Source organism: Carettochelys insculpta, chromosome 11 (genome assembly GCF_033958435.1).
Source record: "Carettochelys insculpta isolate YL-2023 chromosome 11, ASM3395843v1, whole genome shotgun sequence".
NCBI lineage: Eukaryota > Metazoa > Chordata > Testudines > Carettochelyidae > Carettochelys > Carettochelys insculpta.
Genome location: NC_134147.1, coordinates 40,355,001 through 40,375,179, shown reverse-complemented (window position 1 = coordinate 40,375,179; position 20,179 = coordinate 40,355,001). Strand labels below are relative to the sequence as shown.

General features: G+C 38.4%; 1 protein-coding gene across 16 annotated transcripts in view; it reads right to left on the bottom strand.

Moving 5' to 3' along the window:
• FOXP1 (forkhead box P1) overlaps positions 1-20,179 on the bottom strand; it is a 556,626-nt gene that overhangs the window by 20,734 nt on the left and 515,713 nt on the right. For 13 of the 16 annotated variants that reach the window (XM_075005965.1, XM_075005964.1, XM_075005971.1 and 10 more), the window contains 5 exons: positions 19,549-19,636; positions 11,139-11,222; positions 1,871-2,072; positions 1,677-1,756; positions 972-1,073 (listed from right to left, as the gene is read on the bottom strand). In XM_075005965.1, the coding sequence (XP_074862066.1) occupies positions 972-1,073; positions 1,677-1,756; positions 1,871-2,072; positions 11,139-11,222; positions 19,549-19,636 (556 nt within the window). The remainder of the gene's footprint in view (positions 1-971; positions 1,074-1,676; positions 1,757-1,870; positions 2,073-11,138; positions 11,223-19,548; positions 19,637-20,179) is intronic. The other 3 variants (XM_075005970.1, XM_075005978.1, XM_075005980.1) reach the window with 1 other exon arrangement.

The window sequence follows — 20,179 nt, the reverse complement described above, 5'->3', positions numbered from 1 at the left end:
CAGAAAAAGCTTTCTAGGTACAGATACTGAAGTGAGAGAGATGGTGTTGAAATGTACAAATTTGCCCTATGAGGAGAAAAACCACAAAGGAAATATAATAAGCTTCTAAATGAAGCACTGAAGCAGAAGACTACTCTAACTTCTTCCTTTGAAGGAACTGTCCTTAGTTTTAGACTAAGGCAGGCAAAGGGAGAAGAAATGAAAGAAAACAAGAATTACTGGATTACCTGGACTAACAGACTATGTGCACTGAGATATAATTTTCACTTGAGGGTTATTTAATTCATCCAGTAGTAATCACACTAGCTCTAGAGGCTACTGTGGATAAGTTGTTATAACTGTTCACACAAGGGAAAGGGGAAGCGTGAAATTAAAACTATACACAAAAATATCTAACTCAACAGCTGTAAAAATTTTAGTATCTTGGATCAGTCAGATTATTTTTTTTTCTTGGTTTGCTTCTTTACTATTATGCCCAAATTACATGTTGGGTCATAATTAACCAATGACGTCAACAAGTTTAAATGTTAATTTAGCCAGGTACCAAATGACTGAGAAATAACTTGTCTATAAATCCCTAGAAAAGATGGTTGTTGTGGTTACACAGCTACAAAAATTAACAGCTGTATAACTGTACATCCTGTACTGATGTAATATCTGCACCCTTTTTTCGTACATGTTCCAACTAAAAAGCTAGTGTGTCACTTCTAGAAGAAAGCACACAGATCAACTGGTGGCATACTCACAGAATATAAATCTAATAATGGGGATTCAATTAGTGGTTTTCAAAGACAGAAGAATTTTTCTGCCAAATATCAAATTGTTCCTGTGGATAAGACACCCTGTGAGTGTCAAAACAGCCAATCTACATTTTAACATCCATATGCCATTACAGCATTATGTCACTAGCAATGCCTGTTCTGTACACAACAGATATGCAAAGTAAGAGACATATGAGGTGCAAACCTTACCTTCCATGTTGCTGCATTGCGTCTGAAGTAAGCAAACATTCTTGTGAACCAGTTGTAGATTTCATTTAGTGTTAGTTGCTTTTCCGGAGATTCGAGGATTGCCTTGTGAAGCAAATAAAATGCATGATTAGTTTATGACAAAACTGCTAGCAAACATACCTACATTTCTACCTGAAAGAATTTTAAAAAAAAAAAGATGTGGAGCAAAAATTCAAAGGAGGGTTTCACACTGTGAGTTCTAAGATTAATGGCTGCATTTAACAGTTCAATGGCAAGATTCAGAATGGAATTATCTAATTGTTTTGAGTTTTTATTTCTGTTTCCTTACAGAAATATTAATTTATTAGTCATTCATAAAGCAGAATCAAAGAGAAATGCAAAACATTTCACTAGCTGATTAAAGCTCAGTAATTATTTAGAGCTCAGATTAATTCTAGGGATCAGAGATTACTGTAGCTTGTGATAATTGACTTGCCATCTTTAAACAGGCTCATTTTCAGTGTTGTGTGAAATGAATTTCCTAATAATCACATCGTATTGTAATACTTAATCAAAAGCAATTATGTTATATATTGCAGTTCTCAAAACCCTTATAGTAAAGGTTTGAGCATGCCAGCATACGAAAGGGTTTAAAATCTATTTAATCTATAGGATGGACATACAGGAACAATTTTTGACTGAAATGTGTTTTTGAGAACAACTTACCTGCCTAATTAAAGATGCATATGTGAATGGTGGTCGAACTTCTGCATTCTTATAAAATTCTTGGTTCTGAGCAAGATCTGCTAAATAAGAACAGCTGTACTGTTAATATCAGCATCAAGGCTTCCTTTGCAATTCACAGCAGAAAACATATAACGTACAACATACAATGACCTTTGCCATTGACAGTCATTTACCTGAAGAAATGGCCACGTTATATTTATTAGGGCACCGCCTCCTGATTGGTTCAACATTGTGCATGCTGGTAGTAGTGATGACAGAAGGTCCCTGGATGACAGGAGTGATGGGTGTAGTTGGGGTGGTTGGAGTATGAGGTAAGCTCTGCGGAGAAGCCTCAGAGGCCGTCTTTGACAGTGTGACACTTGATACCAGATTCAGCTGTTGCGGGGGACAGAAAAGGGAATGGGTAAAACTTCACTCAAAATTGTATAAGCATTATGAAAAAACCTTTCCAGATTTAACCATGCTTGCAACTGCTAAAGGCAGAGAAGGTATCTGAACTAATTGTTTAGGTCTAACATCTCCTTTAAAATCCATATCAAGAAGAGGAATATATAATAATTTTTTAAAAATGTACCTACTAAACAAGAGTGCTTGTTCTCATGCTTTCTACATTTAACACAAAAATCCACAATTTGCAAACACCACCTCATCGTACATATTCATTTTAATATTTTCTTTCCATTGTTGTGCAGTCTAAACCCACATGTCTCTTATTGACATGTTAATATTTTGCAACTGATCTGATTGTGGATATTTCCTCAAAAGGCATCAGGTTTAAAATAAAGACAACTCTTTGTTAGGAATGCACCAGCCATGAATGAAAAAGAGGTAAGTACAGCATTTGGGCTTTTTCCGTTCATCCATTTTAAACGCAAATCCCAGAATAGGTTATCTCCAGAATAATCTAATTAATCACACTGCATGAAATACTGCAGTCATTAAGCCCAGCAAAAAATGACAAAGTTCTTTTCTCTCCTTGGTGTAGAATACAATTGTGCTACCTGCAGAAACTTACAAGCATGTAACAAAATGACACCTAGCTACATGCAGGCTTTAAAGCGTGATTGTCCCAAGACCAGACAATCATCTGGAACTGTTCAACATGTATGTTTATTTATTTTACCAGTGGGTGGGTATATCACGGACCCCTTCTTTGGACAGTATTCAAAATAAGATGCTTCACTGCAAAGGGTCACTCTTAGGGAAGTCCTTTAAATCAGTAATATGATCCCAAACTGCCCCATCAGAAAGGAGGCTTGAAAAAAGGGCTCCTTTCACATTACTGCAAACAGCATTCTGGATTAAATGTTGGTGCCAGTGAAATCGATGGCAAAATCCCATTTATTTCAAAGGGGCCAAGAATTTCACTCTGTTTATTGGCAATTAATATTCATTGCCTGACATTAAACACTGCCAAATGAAGGTGAGGTGTGCCATACAGATATTGCCCCAAAACATCCATCCAACTCCTTATTAATGTTCTTGACACAAAAGTAACCAGAGAAGAACACTCCCATGCTAGTTACAAATAATTGCTCTCACAAATAACAAAACCATTGCCTCCAAACAAAAAACAAACAAACAAGAATTTGTTCAGAACAACTTTGAATAGGGGGTGGAGGGGAACCTATTTAATGTTATAAAACAGATATCAAAACAATATGACAATAACCCATAAGAAAGGTAAGATGAACAAAGCATATTTTGCTCTTGCTTCCATTCTGAATGTGAAATATAGAAGGTCAAAGAAATGTTTGCCCCAAAAGCATAACACAGTGATACGTTGCATAGATCGAACTGTTGTGTGCACTGTCAATGGATCTGCTCCAAAGAAATGAGTTTGTGTGAAGCAGATCTGCAAATACACATCTCTTCACGCAGACAGGTACAAGCTAGAAAGTCTCCTCTCTGAAGAGAAAATCACTAACACTTCAAGGAAATGCATGATTATATGACTCTACTCAGCAGATGGAGGAAACTAGAAAAGGCAATAAAATACATGGCTTAAGTACCTGAAGTACCATACAATGGAGTGAACCAATAAATACAGCTTTAAGTATACCAGCAATTGTATTAATATTTAAATGGGTGTGGTTCATGTTTTTAAATGTTACCTATACAGCATAGAGTGCAAGTGAGACCAAGTCACTTTGTGGCCTGTTTACAGTTAAGTACACCAGGTAGGGGTAAACACATACGGCTATGATCCCTTCCTTGTTATCCATCTGTTACAGACAGGTTATGTGTGGACTACAAGATTTTGTCCACAAAACCCGCAGAGCATCCAGATTGCCAAGTGCGTTCTGTCAACAGCCATACCCCACTCGCCACAAGGAAGGACACCGTTGCTGATGGAGATCTGTTGACAAAACACTGGTCTGAATATTCTAGGGAACATTCTGTCAATAGAAAAGGCCTCCAGGAGGTCACGCAACCCTGTCTGCTGTGGTTCTGGGTGGCCATTTTGCCAATAGAATAGTTGGGCAGTCTGGCCACTCATCTACAGAGCGGATAGGTCTTTTGAGTCACCCTGCAGTCTGGACACAATTTGTCAACGGAAGTTTTTGTCACAAGATATCTTCTGGCACAAACTTCCGCTGACTAATCCATGTAATCTAGACACAGCCGTAGAAAAAGGAGGAACGATGACAATAATAGCACGAATGACAGGTCTTGTCATGAAATACAATCTACTGTACTTAATCAGAGTTTCTAAACAGACATTTTAACAGTGCATTAATTGCAAGCTAATCTGCATCAATTTTAAATGCCCCTCTACAGTGCAACCTGAAGGAAATATCTTGGAGATGGTTTCATCATTGCTGCCCAAACTACTCCATTTTGAAAGAATTAGGTTATTTTTAACTGTTTAAAAACTTAACATTTAAACTGTTTCTATGAGAAAATTGCAAAAATAGAAGCTGCAAAGGTCAGTGTGCTCTGCTTAAAGAATGCAAATGGAGTTTCCTTTCTTTAGGCTTCCAGCATAGGTAGCAACTAGAAATAAATACAGAACAAGAGGAAGAGCAAAGAGAGGGGCTTTTACAGGGTTGACAAATGACACTGTGATTCACACCCACTGCTGGGCTGCCACTAATAAGCTACAGAAGAAGCAGCCAATCTCAGCTAATTACCAGATAAAATTGTATTGTAAGGACTCTAATTAGGAGATGCTTATGGAGGTGATCTAATGATTAAACACTGCATTCGAATGACCCCACCATCAATGTGCAGTGGTGCAAGATGTCACTGGAATATTTTGTAGAAACAGTAATTTTATTTCAAGAGGGGGGGGAGGCAGTAATATTTGTAATAATGGCTATGAGGTAAACTAATTAAAAGACAGTTCCTAAAGGAAGACTGTGGCTTTGAGCAGCTGTGGCTGTTCCAAAACAAAGTGCCAAATCTCAACAGAGGAGAGGCAGTCAAGTGGAAAATTTCTGCCTGACCTCTGCTCTTGCTATTAATTTGCAGGAAAACTAATGACACATATACATATTCCCACAAAATTGTTCTAATTGCTAATTTGCCAAAGGAGCCCAGTTTCCAAATTAAACATGACTGCAGTCTGTGAGGAAAGAACAAAAAGCTGGAGCACTGTGAGCATAGCATGCTTCACTTCGGACAGCCATTTTTATGGCTGATCCAGTAACTTAATGAAATGCTGACCTTGTCAATTGCTAGAGAAGTTTTACTTATTTAAGTTTAGTTTGATGACACTGTCTTTTGCTCTTGACTGGGCTTGAACCTTACTGCATATGGGGACAAAGGCATGTAATGGGCTAAAGAGAAGAAAAATATGCTCATCCACCTGCACTTTTAATACTCAACATGCTGCTTTCGTTGTTATCTATAAAACACCGACTTGAAAATGAATGGTGAAGGAGAGCAAAATAACACATTATGAATGGTGTTGATTTTGATGTAATCTTAAAATATTAATCTTAGTTGTAAATGATTAAATCTTAATATAATCATCAGTTAGGAATGAAGAAGCATCGACGCTCTGTGCTTCTGGCTGCTAAAGATGATTATGCAGGGCAAAGATCAGGAAGGGATTGTAATGGGAGGATTTCTTTTCCTCATGGAAACTCTTTATAATTTCTCTGTTTGTGATTTTCTGCTGAAAAAACAAGTTGCTCTGATGAGAAAATGTTGTTCGTGCCAAGACTGGACACACCAAGATTCCCACACACTACTGTATTTTGATGAGTGATCTTTCTTGCTGCAGAGTACTGAATGCTAGTCACCAAGCTGGCTTTTTTTAATGAGTACTGCTCTTGGTATTTACAACTGAGCATATAATATGCTAGGTGCTGTCCAAGCACATTGAACATTGTCCCCGCCCCAAAAGGTTAAGCTATTCAATTATAATGTTTGTTCTAAGTATTTCTCCCTAGAGTTTGTTTTTGAAATAGCTGTTTTGAAGGCCTGTAGTTTTGCAAATTCCACCGCTGTAGGATTTTACATTATGCTCACACCTCTTGAATCTAGCCATAATAAATGCCATCCTTATTTCAGTGTCCAACGTTCTGCTTAGCTTTTTTCTATTATTTATCTTTCCCATTAAGAAATCGCTTTTTCCCTTCCCTTTTAAAGATGATGATGGAGTCATCAAGAATTTGTTACATGTATTATAAATAAAATACGCATATAAACAAGCCAGGGATTTCTCTGAAGTGGCTCTCTCATTAAGGCTAAATTTAATTTCTCTCCAGGTAAACAGCACACATTACTAGAGTGGCTGCAAATAAAGAATCTGAAATATTTTAAAAGAAAAAAAAAATACATTGGGACTGTACCTACTGCTTTAGGGCATTGTTTATTTCTGCTGTTGGTACTGCCACTCTGATCACAGGTGAAATTCAGGAAATAACTGCCCAGCAATTTCTGGGCTTTAATCACACCAATGCAGATACCACTGAAAGTGGAGGGAAGCTAAGGAGCACAGCACCAAGCTCTGTTAAATTTTGTGTCTTCCTGCACTATTTCAGCCTGGACATATTACTGAATTAGTTGTAGGATCTGGCAGGCAACAATCGCTTAGCAGGTGTTGTTATTGGCAGGAATACTAAGGAAACCCGAGCTGAGGAGTGGGACTTAATGAAAAACAGTATATAAAGTATATAAAACCAGCTTTTGTGTGTTGTACTTGAGAATCTCTTTTTATTGCTGCATATCATTATTTTTCAAACTGGAAGTACAGCTACAGCAGCTGAAATGCTTACTCGTTACCTAAACAGTTAAAAGGCTATTTTATTGAAATACTTTATTTTCCCAGTTACTAAAAACAGTATTTAAAAACAATTGCAACTGCTATGGTTAGAGTAAAAGAAAATATTATTAAAAAGGAATATCTAACATTGCACTTCATTTAAAATGCCAACAGTTTCTTTAAAAAATTATGTGAATTTTACAAAGATGGATGTACCATCTAGTACACAAAGCCTCTTGTTGGCCAGAATAAAAAGAACACAGATTTTTTTTTTCCATTCCTGACTAGGTAGTGGCTCTTTGAGGTTTAGTTATTACCCCAAAGCAGATCAAGCTTCTGATTTATTCTGTTATGCTGACCTCCGACCTGAATGAAAATGGTGAACTTAATGGCAAAAGTAGAATAAAAAATTCTTATGAGTTGTTGTGGTAACTGTTATTTTAAACACAGACAAAATCTGCACCTCTGTTCAATATATCATAGCAAATTCCACAAGGTCAAGAAAATTCATTTTGGAGTATTTAAGTCTCGGCAACTGGAGTTCTCATACACTTTATGCAGTAACCTATTGAGTACTTCATTTTCTTTCAAACATGTAATTCACCTGGGCATCTCACAGTTATAAAGTCACAAATTAGAAACTTATAAAGAGTGTATATATTATCACTATTACAATGATTCTGCATCTCCCCTCTCTGCCTCTAGCTCTCTGCTTACAATTACTCCCCCAGGTAGTGTCCAGAGAAACATTTATTTTTAGCAGTGGGTGGCCTACCCAGTGAAGGCTTCTCCAGAGGGAAGTGCTGCATGTACAACCGTCTGCCTTCAGGTTGGGTTACGATTCCGCAAAGGACTTAAGCATTAAGTCCCATTGACTTCAACATGACTGAATTGTTTTGCTGAATAGCAGCCTTGGTGGCCACACACACACACACACACACACACACACACACACTTCCCCTTCCCCCTCCCCCCGCAAGATACCCATTATTCCAACATGCAAAGGCTCTCTAAAGACTGATACACGTCTTTCAACCTGACAAGCTTCTGTTTAACAGCATTGGATGGATTTCTCAACTAATGCACAACGGTTTGGTCTATGATCTGAACAGTGCAAAAATACTATACTAATTAATTGGGTATAGCTAAACAGCAGAAGAGTCCATCATAGACCACTGTGAAATACAAATGGCAGCCAAAAAGCATTCTGTTATAAGAGACATACAGTAAAATAGTTTGCTCTCCATTTTGCCATCTAATTCAATACTTATTTTTAAATAGTTCTAAGAGCTTTTAAACAGAAAAAAAAAACTTTGCATCACAGTAATGGTCATCAGATCTTTTTCTACTAACGTCCTACCCCACTGAGTTAAAAGGACTGGGGTCTAGCAAAGTCTATGTGATGCCTGTGTATTTTTTTCCACAAGGAAAGCACAATTTATGCAAAATACGATACTTCTACATTTTATAATTAATTTTCAAATGCTTCACCTATACATATTTTAATAATTTCTGATTTATCAGATGGTATCTATAATAAATTTTTCTATATTTCAATAAATGAAAAGAAGACAGTTTCAATCCAACAACAGAGTGTCACACAATATAGGCCTGTCAGGCACCAATTTTTACTTCTAACATGTAAGTTAAAGGATAGGGAATTTATAATGCTGCCTGTGAACGAAACCACTTTTCATACACAAATGTGATTTTTTTTCCAAAGGGTAATACAACAGTACATTTACATAAACTAATCCAAACAATCTATGTATTTGACAATGGCAAACCTCACACAGACTGCCTATTGTTGGTTTACATCTTGGAGTTCTTTATGTTGGCTTGTAACACTGCTCTAGCTGTCAAAGGTTTGACTTGGACTCTAAATAAATGGTTATAGAAGTGCTGTGCAGCGATATTGGACTTCTTTGCAAAAGAAAACCTGCTGTGTATGAATTCAAAAGCTATTAATTTTTCAGTCAAAAATATTCATGCCTATTTCTTTTAATAAAGAAACACTGTGCTGAGCAACGGAGAGATAATGTTGACTAGTGGTACAGAATTTTCAATAGAGCAGTTAAAAATAAATTTAGTGGGAGGTCCCCATCAAAGCTATAATTTTCCAGAATGTAAAACATTTTTTAATACTAATCAAGACAGCCCATTTTTCCCTGTTAGTCTTTCTGCTGCTTCCCCTGTTTATTGGCTGCTTAACGCTAATCTTCATGGCGACACCAACTGGTACCTTTGTAGCCTACAACACAAATGAAAGCTTACTGCCTGTTGACACTGAGAGCTGATCAGTAGTGGAACAGCACTTGTCTTCTTGTATAACTCCCCTTTAGTTTTTAATCTTCCCTCCTGAAGGGCGCTGCTGCTAACAGAAGTCTCTTGGCAGAGTGCTTTAAGACCACAAGATTATGCCACTCTTAACATATTAATCCAGTAGAATGGATAGCAACCAAATCCTCTTCTCCTCAACACAGTAAATCATGTACCTACAGCCTAATGTGATCTGAAAGGTAGGGAAGTTATATGTAGTTTCCTTTTTGTAATCATCCTGATCCACTGGCTGACGCAATTTTATGAGTCTCTGGACGGGTATCTTTTCACCATCTTCAAACTTTCTCCAAAAGACAATGCTGAAATGTCTCACTGAGTCCTGCTCCTATGCTGTTGAATACACTGCAATTTTCTTTCTAGCATCTCTCGACTTCTCCAACCACTTATTTTCAGCTACATGGAAACTGAGAAATATCTTTTTTAGTAAAAATGGATGTGCAAAGTGTTTAATGATTTTATGTTCTCTATCTTTGTAACACGTTCTGTTTCAGACATAAATTTTGTCTACCTACTGCATCTTGGCAGTCTACCATATTTGCTGGCTTAATAGTCTGACTCCTTTTTATTCCTATCACCATAAATCATAATGCATATGGGTGTGTGTTTGTTTTATTTATAGAAAAATAAAATCAGTCAAAGCAGATAAACCAACACTTTGCCATTATGTGGCATCATTGCATACTGATAAAAATTGCTCGTACTATCGATTGTCAATGTACAATTAATTTTCATAGGACTCAAAGCAAAAACCAAATAAAGCAGTATACCTTCACATCTTACAAAGCTTAAAATCAAAAAGAAAAGCACTTGTCACCATTTTGAATAATCACGTGAAGCTATGAGGAAAAAATTAGCATTATTCTGAAAAAAAAAGCAGCTAAAAACAGCAGCTAAAGAACAATGAACTTCAGGAAACAAGGTTTGCCTTTTACGGATATTGCTGGGTGGCTTTTACTCTTGGACTGTCTTTACTTGGAAGACTCAAACATTTTATAAACACAGCCAGTAAAGTTTATCCCTTTCATGGGCTATATCTCAAAGTAAGTTGAATGAACAGGCGTTCCATGGATTGTATGTATTTCAACATCTGACAGTGCCGATACTGATTTTGTTGTTTATCATCATCATCATCACCACAACATTCATGCAACTGGAGTCTACACTATCTGAGCCTAGGATGCGCTCACAGTAAAAAATGAAAACTATCCTCAATATCATTTAATCCTTGAATACTAAAAGGACGCTGGGCCAAATGCTCCTTTCTACCACATGCAAGTTCGACTTACCTAGAGGGGATTTACATGTGTATAGTAAAGGGTAGAGAACTTCCTGAAGGGGAGCTCTAAAGAGGAGGATGAGAAATTGTTCTCAGTGGTGTCTGATGGCAGAACAAGGAGTAATGGTCAGAAGTTGAAGAGGGAAAGGTGTAGGTTAGATATTAGGAAAAACTTCTTCACCAGGTGGGTGGTGAAGCATTGGAGTGCATTGCCTAGAGAGGTGGTGGATTCTCCATCCCTTGAGGTTTTTAAGTCCCAGCTGGACAAGATCCTGGTTGGGATGACTTAGTAGGGGTTGATCCTGCTTGAAGCAGGGGGCTGGACTAGATGACCTCCTGAGGTCCCTTCCAGCTCTGTGATTCTGTGAGAAAGCCTCAATGTGACATTTAGAGTTGAGTTTTAAAACCTATGAAAACAAAAAGATTGTGGGAAAATGGGGTTTATGTGGCAGTGAACGTTCTAAGCCGACCAACTCGCGATGCAATTTGTCTCTCTTCATTTTTGACAGTCTTTTAAAGTGGGCCACACTTTGTATTACACTCTGAGGTGGGAAACAGGAAAGAGGTTGACGTGAGGCTTTGTTCTGTTTCGGCACAAAACAGTACTTACAGGCTGAGGGGTGGCTTTTGGTTCAGTTGACTTCACATGCAGGTGTGTCATCATCGCTTGCAGGCGCTCTTTGTCTTTTGCAAGCTGAGGAAAAAAAAATTGCTCTGTTACTTTTATGAATAAAACCCAGAACTCTGCTTAGTCCTAATTATACAGCTGGCACCACAGCACAAGAGCAAACAGTTTTATTGCTTTGCAGTTTGGAAATTTTATCTGGTCTTCTCTGAAGTTGAACTAACTCATGGTGCTGGGTGTCAGTATTTCCCAAAGCAAAAAGCATTAGCCCTGGAGTAAAGAGCGCTAGACCTGCTGGCACCGAGGGGGGGTGGTCCGGTCACACCAGCCCTGACAGCTAAAAGACAACAGTGAATCATGTTTATTAACCAAGCCTATTCACGCTCAGTAGGCAAAGCAAAAAGCAAATTTGACAGCTAACTCTCAAATGCAAATATTTTCTTGCCTTAACATAACCCCTCCCGCAAACAAAAAACATTCCCCAAAACAGTGGATAGCTTTTATGTCACAGACAGACAGCTCATGTAGTGCTTAGAACAAGTAAAGAGGCTGGAGTAGAGAAACCACATGAGGCAGCCTCAGAGAATCAGATCCAGCAGCTTAGACTCTAGAAAGCACTCTGCTTATTTAAAGAGTGGCAAACATCTACTAAAATGAGAGTAACTTGCTATTTTCTTATAATACCACACAGCTCTTGCATGGCACATTTCAGAGTAAGGTCCCAAAGTCCTTTGCCAAGGAGGTCAGTGTTGATTATTCCTACTTTACAGAGGAGCAAACAGAAGCTCAAGGAAGGGAAGTGATTTACCAAAAGTCACCAGCAGACCAGAGCTAGGATAACAACCCAGAGCTTGCAAGTCCCAATTTGGACTCTATGGTGAAGTTACATCCATCAGGCCATACTGTTCCTGGAAGGTGAGGTACAAATTGGTGGTAGTGCAGAATTAACTTGGAGCAGAGATGTAAAATTGTATCTCCTTAGCACAGCTCTTTAACCAAGAGGCTAGGAAAGTGTAACCATATTAGGAACTATTCTAATAGCATTCTGTCTCTTAGAGTCAACTGAATACTGCTCAAACCAAAAGAAATCCAGGACACATCATGATTTAGGAATGCTTCTTTTGCTCTTTGTGATTCATTTTTGACACCCTGAGTGTTGGGGAAAACAGTTCTTATTCTGCACGTCATGTGTAAACAAGTACCCCACCCTATAAGGACGCACTTCAGTTTTCTCAGCATCCCTTAACTTTTCTACTGGAAAAACCAAGTCAGAGTTGGATTGCCTAGATTATCACTTTATACTGCCTTGATTAAGTTATTTCTTTGCATACGAGTGGATCTGTGAATACATTAGTACAATGACCAGACAGTATAGCATGCTATGTGGGTGTGGGGGGACTTCGAAAGCGCTTCACGTGAAAAGTATCTTTTCCAGCTATAGTCTCCACAATGAAAAAAGTAACATATTAAGAACAGAAGGAACACTAATAAAAGAGGCTGTAATTACAACACATGCCCAATATCAGATTTCTGTTTACATCAATGGCATTTAGACTAGGCTCACAAAATTGACAGTTTGCTCACATATTGATTGTTAGGTCTGAGGTTTGCTCTAGAAAATTCAAATTCCTGGTGCCAAAAGGAGGAAGCTATTCACATTCTAGTGGAAGTTTTATTAAACTGCCCTCCATATCAGAGTCATCTGTTTAGGAATATCAAAACCATATTCAATGACTGTAAAAGAAAACTTCATCATAAAATGCCCATGTAGTATATTGGGGGTGTGTCAATCAGCCCCAGGGGAGTGGTTTCCAACTGTGCCAAAATGCTGTGGTGGCTTGAAACTTGGCATATGAGATTTGCAGTTTACAAATTAAAAGGAGAAAGATCAATGCAACTGTCTTGTGTTCTAAAATTGCAAAACCAATTGGGGGTTTGTTGGTTTTGTTTTGAAGAGGACTGATGTTGATATGTGGAGTCTTACAACACTGGGCCAGCTGTACAGATCTCATCCTTGAGAGGTGGTAAGCAAATACTGCTATCTCCTGACAGAAGTTTCCCAGCCTGAGCAGCAAGCTTGAGGTTTCTGTTCGGGTCACAACAGACAAGAGTCCGCACTGAAAAATCACCTTCACTATGGCACCCTGGCCAGCAGTCTCAGAAGCTAGGCCTTAGCAGAAGCTGAACATCCCAGAGTGCCCATGCCTGCGTTAAATGACCCAGCTAGAGATGATGGTCTAAGCTTGGAGAAAACTCTTGTGCGAAAGTCCTCTCTCGCTGGGAGTCAACAGCCAATGATGGAAAGAGACAGTGACCAGATAGGAAGGAGGTGCACAGAGGGTCCTGTGTCTATAGCAGATCCTTTGCCCAAACTCCTTGGATGCTGCACAGAGGAGAAGGGAGCCAATCTCACACTCCTGATGGAGTGACCATCCTCCCTCTCCGATGCATTCCTTTCAGAGGAAGCTGGGGGATCTCTGACCCTTCATATAATGTTAATGTATATCAAATCAAATTGAACCAATGAATGCTTTTTTGTCTCAGTGCAGAGCGGATGTGTGGTTTTCTGCTTTCAATGGTTTTATTTGTTGACTAGCTAGGCATCTGAGCTGCCTGCAGTTTAGTCTGCACACCAATCTTCAGCCCATGGACTAAACAGTGCAGAAGATCATTCATTTAGAAATAAAATAAACACTTCCATCAAGACCACGACCTGAAAATTGCCTGCATGTGACACACCAATGAAAGCAAAAATAAGGCAATTTTCTAACACCTAGCATAAGGGAAGAACCCCTAACTAGCTTCCTTTTGCACCCCACTGTCCCAATGGCACAGTACATTTCATTCTGAATGGGAGCTGTCCTTTATTTTTATTGTTCTCAGTCATCATCTTAGCATTCTTTTAATGCAATATTTGGTGGATGAATACTGTTAAACATTCTCTTGACATTTCAGGCAGACACATACTAATATTTTGTCATAGTCTGGGAATTTGAACGCTTGTACAGTTAGGCAGGAGTTTAAATTATGAAAAATAGAAGTCTCTTGCTTTCAAAGCAGCAAATGGAAGCGAAAAATCCCAAGAATTTCTTTAAACTGCTTTCCATTAGGTCAGGAAGCAGGAGGATGTAAGACCATAACTCCATTAGTACCACCTCCCCACACACACACACTCAGTTAGATCATTCAAAAGAAGTCATGAGGGCTTGCAAGGCCACTGATGTGAGGAAGCTCTCATCACTGAGGCATTAACTAGGGCTCTAAAGGTCTGGAAATAGGGACTATTAGTGGTTTTGCAGGAAAATGCACTTGATTACTAAGAGCATTCTTCAGGAAAGAAAATAAACTGATTTGCATTACTCATACATGGGCCCTATTCCGGTTTTTCAAAGCTACTTGTAAGCATTGCTTGGTTCCCTGATGTTCTCCTGCGAGAGGAGATTTGCTCTGTAAAGCCACGCGAAGGTCATCCAAAATGCCCCGCTGTATGTTAGTCTCTCAGTAGTACTTGACTGAAGGTGCATATAATCCCATATTCTAAATGTGCATGGGCTAAGATCTACTTCCCGGACTTCAGCACTAAACTAGATTACTTAGACAGAAGAAGGTGGGGAAAAAATAATTCACCCTCAGAACCAACAGGTACAGGTGAGCTCCCAAAATATTGCCTCCCCTGCCCCAACACTTACTCTTTTCCCCTTATGTCCTTCTCTTTGTTCCTTTCTGTTAAGCTATAAAATGATTTAGACTTCAAAGGATCATTAGTTGGTCACCTGTCACGTCTCAGCACTGTGGCAGCATTGAGTTCAATGGTTCCAAACCATCACTAATAGGTAAGTGTCCAATCTAGCTTTGAGTACCTATGAGGGCAGTGGCTTCATAGAGTTGCCTTGTCCACTTAGTCTTCTAGTTCTGAAGTATTAGCTAATATTTCTCTTAGTTTTATAAGGTGCTGTATCATGGTGCCTAAACACTGCTTAACCTAAGGATTCTTCTGCTGGTTATTCCAAAACACATACATAGTGCTGTACATGTACCCAGCACCTTATAAACTTAAGTAAAATCCCCCAACATGACACCCTGATGTGAAGGGGTTAAAATCTAAGACAAACACACAAGAACAGGACACTTGGCTCTTCAGGAGAGGGAGGGCAAAAAGAGGACACACAACTGATAAGTATCGGGACTCTGTGCCTGCCAGACAGAGGCCTGCCCAGAAGAAAAGAAAACAGAGATAAAGAGGAAGACGAGGTGGCACAGGGTGGGTTAGTAAAAGGGTAAAGAGATTGTCTTGAAAATAAGGAGAAGGATTTTAGACCATTAGCCACTGGGTGGTTGGGGAGGGAAAGGAGTTCTCAGAAGGGACAAAGAACTAGACTAGCAGGAAAGATAGACAAATTTAGCACCAAAAATTTGGCAGACTGAAGATGAGGAGAAGGGAAGCCAGTCACCAGTTATGAGATTGTTGTGGTTTCATCATTACAAGGACCATTGTTTCCTATATTCTTTATAATTTCCCCTTACATCCTTGAACATGGACGCAAGTAGCTTTTTGCCTGCACTGACAATGACCAGCTATCTTCTTGCTTCCCCTCTTATATTGCTTTTTTTCAAACCTATCATCTTTTTCTTGTGTTCCTTCAAGTTTTTCTAATCTAATCTGGTCCCCCAAAATGAATGCAACACTGCAGCTAAGGCCTTGCTAAATTAAACAGTACATACTTTACCTGTACTCATTCCTTAATCTCTTACTCTCATTCCCAGTAACACATTTCTCTCTCTGCAGTTCCTCTAATGAATGGTGCTCATGTCAACACAGTTTCAATCATGTTAGCATACTAGAAGACTGTATGTCTTACGGTATTTCAAGTCTGTTTGTGATGGAGATACTGTGAGACCAAAGACTCATAATATTTCTGTCCAAATGCAAATATGACCTGATGTTAGTCTCCATGAACATATGTCAAAAGAAGCAAGAACCCTTACTTTCTTTAAGCTGAACTGGACAGATGTTATGTATATGTTGACAGATTATTATACATAAGATTAATAATAGTAACGGAGACAGAGAGAGAAATCAAATTTGGATCCATTACACTCAAAGCAAATATAAAACTTAGCCTTAAAGCTCAGTTACAAAATTAATTCTAGGAAAAACAATTCGAAAGAGCTATGCCTGATGAGATAGTCAAGAAACGTAATGGATGCAGTCAGCAAAATACAACATTATAGTTCACATGCTCAAGAAACTTCAGTGAAGGGAGAGCGGAGGACATCAAATGGCAGGGTGATATTCAATCTACTGCACACATCTGACTCTTAAAGAGTTTGCAGAAATGGATCAGTACTCCACTTGCTTAGGCTAAGTCAGGCAAAGCAAGCAGATTGATGATGACAGGAGTGGGAGGCAAGTGTCACAAAGGCTGAGCACGCAGCCAGTTAATTTGAGAACCACTGGCTCCCATTCCCCACAGAAATGAGAAACCATATCACTGCGATGCTGTACCTCACAGTAACACTTCTTTTCCTTATCAGGAGCCACATCTGGACTGTGGGGAAGAGAAGGGATACATTGCATAGATACACCCACCTCCTCTGCAAGCAGGGCTGTGCCAGCTTCGGTTGGATGTATTCCTGGAGGTTTCACCACATGACATAATCTTTAATGAAAGATCAATTTTTAATTCATGGAGATTCAGGGCAATTCTGGGTGGCTAGCAATACCATATGCAAGAGGGACTCTGAGGATCTTCTGCATCAAATGGCATCTCAATAGGTCACAAACCAAATGACATCAAATGGTATTATGTGGATATGTTTCCATTAAAGCATCAGGAACTTGCCATATGCTTATGCAACATCATTTCCCTAGATATAGCCACTGCAACACACTAGGTCAAATCCTACCCTCTCTCTAGTAATGTAGTATGGGCAGAATTTAGCTCATTGCCAGGATTGCAAATCCTCATCATTTTATGTCATCGTAAAAGCCCATTTGTTGGCAAAGTTGCACAATAGCACTTTTGAGTACTTGGGTAAATTGGTTTGGTAATGCCACGCCATGCCTTCCCTGGCTAAGTCATAGAATGCAAGCCCACTACGTGACAGTATTGATTGACAGTACTGCTTCATGGTTGTTTGATAGTCATATAAAATATTATTTTAATCTGTTTGCCCAAATTAGGTGACTATAGTGGAAAACAGCCCTCTATTTCATCAAGGCTCTTACAGAACAAGCCAAACCTAGATGAACTAATTGCTGGAGGAACTCGCCACTTCCTCTGTGCACAGGAATCATTCGGAAGCAGACAGACACTGTAGCAGCTCATATGACAGTGCTCTTCTCCTGACTAGATTTTGTTTTAAGTCTCAAACCATCGATACCCCTACTGTTTATGACACCGACCCACTATATTTTGCAAAGATTACTAGTACTTCCGTCTCTAACCCAATCACTGATGCACAGCTCACTGTGAGAGGAATACGTTTGTTCTATATTCATGATTATTGCTTTTGCTACACTAAAATCTAAGGATTGTCTTAATTAGCTTTCAAGATGCAAGTCCAAAGCCTGATCCAAAGGAGACTAATACATTGTATCTATTACTTATTGGTCTACAATAGACCACTGAACTTTCAGCTAAGGTGAAGCATAGTATTATTTCAACAGGAGATACATATTTTATTTGGAACTACATCCTTCCCTTTCGGAGAATGGGCTCTGCTCTGAGCTAAGAGGTCTTTTCCAACACTACCATACCTTGGCCCATCTTTCACTCATTATGATCAGTGTTCCTGTAACTGAAAAAGAAGTGGTGGAACGGACTTCCGTTTAGCGATAGTACTAAACGTACAGCATTCCATTCCCTAAAAAAGGGCCAGAGCAGTGGTCTAAGGCATTAAGCATGACTCAAGCCCTGACCATGATCAGTGTTATGTAATACCAATTAATCTACTTCAACATTGTCACATGATTATAAAGCACTAGCAATCAATACCATCTCTGTGCTGTTCAACTCTTCATGCAGGGCTTCATCCTACTGTCCTTAGGCAACACAAATGTCTGTTGACCATAGGACTGAAGGATTGAGCTGTTGTATTAATTCAGATGGAATAAATGGGTTGTGGGAGTTAACATAACCCAGTCATTAATTTAAATTAATGCAACAGAGCCTATGATCTTTTTTGGACTACAACCCAATCTAGGTTCACCTGCAGCATGACTATTAATGCACCTTGATGAAAGATTATCTTCCACCTCACTCTTTCAATAAGACTGTAGATTTTTCTTTAAATACCCTGAAAACTTGTTAAAATAAACCATTTCTCCCAGCAATTTTCGCAATAGTGCTATTTTATGATTAGTAGTTTGATTTTTATAAAAACAAATTAAAATAGTTTATATTGCTTCAGCTAATATAAAACTTGTCTTGATTGCAGTGTTAAAGAAAGTAAAATTTAGGAAGTATCTATTAAAGAAAAAAGCTAATTTGTAAGATAAGAAGATAAAAGGGATTTTTGTAAAAAATGGTTATCTTAAAAAGTAACAACAAAAAAGTTTAAGTGTGTTTTTGCTGATTTTTCTCTGCAACTATTTGAAGCTATAAATGACTTAACTCAGTAAAATTCCAAATGTAATTATCTTCTGTACTTAGCCCAAGGCTTTTCATATATCTCTACATTGCTCTCTTGCATACAAAATAGGTTTCTCAATGGCTGGTAACTATATAATGTACAACATTGTTTTAATTTCCCCTCCTCTGCTAACCTCTTGACTACATACCGACATGTCGTCAAAGTCGCCCAGCTAGAGCAGGGAGGCACAGGGTGATATAAAAAACTCAAAAGCATTTTGAAAGGCAGTTACATAAATGGATCATACCTCTGCAATTGCACATTTTATTAAGGACAAATTTTAACCACTCCCCTGCCCCCTTTTAAATTAAACTCATTTGCCACAAACAGCAAAATATAAAAAATAAATAGTGACTATTAGTATATGACAGAACACCAACACTCCAGTTCAGGCAATGCCCTTGAAACACACATTGATCATTTCCTTCATGCCAGCAACTCTAAACCATGCGGAAGGTGTCCCATTCCCCCATTTCTCCTTGTTTCTCTCCCTCCCCCAATTTAAGGGAAAAAAAGCTTTAGACACATACTGACGGATTCCCAATCAGTCAGTCCGATTAAGCTTCCTATTTCTTTTCCAATTATAGTTTAGAAAAGAGGAAATGAAGCAGCAGTTCCTTTGACCATTTTTAAAAACTACTAAAAGTAGGTTTTGAAAGCTTATTTTCAATCATAGTGGGCAAAGCAGAACTCATTTTATTGCTGCCGAGAATTGGATTGGACCAGTATGGAGGTAATATTAAAATAAATTTTATTTTACCTGTAGCTCTAACTGCTGTACAACCTGCATTTGTACTCTACATTGGGCTGTACTTCTATCATCCAGCGCATGCTCACTGTTGAGATGTCTGTAACAATACACAGAAAATCATTAAGTGAAATGGATAAACAAAAAGGGAAAAAGTAGTTACCAGGATGAATAAGCAATCTGAGTGTTATCCAGCAGGTCTTCATCAATATCTCAGCTTTTTCCTCTGTCCTGCTTGAACCACTGCTTGTTACCATCGCTCGTTATATTTCAGTACATTTTTCAGTAAATTATTTCAGATCTAAGATAAATTCTGCCGATCAGCTGTTTGCCAACATTTAGGTAAATGAAAATAAGATTAAGAAATTATGGTAAAAACAATTTGATATTATATGTCTACAGAATGCTGGATATAGCAATACAAGCACTCTCATGTTTATGTGGATTAAAAATAAATAACATGGCTTTGCAAATAATGGAAAAAGTAATACAAAATTTGGTGTAGAAACGTGCAAAACATGTACCAATAAAAGAGAGAGTGAGATACATGTAGTTCCTGAAAAACAAACTGCATTCTTGATCTATCAGGTACTAGAAATGTGTCTAGAACAATTTCTGCAATATGGCACTGCTCGAATTAAAA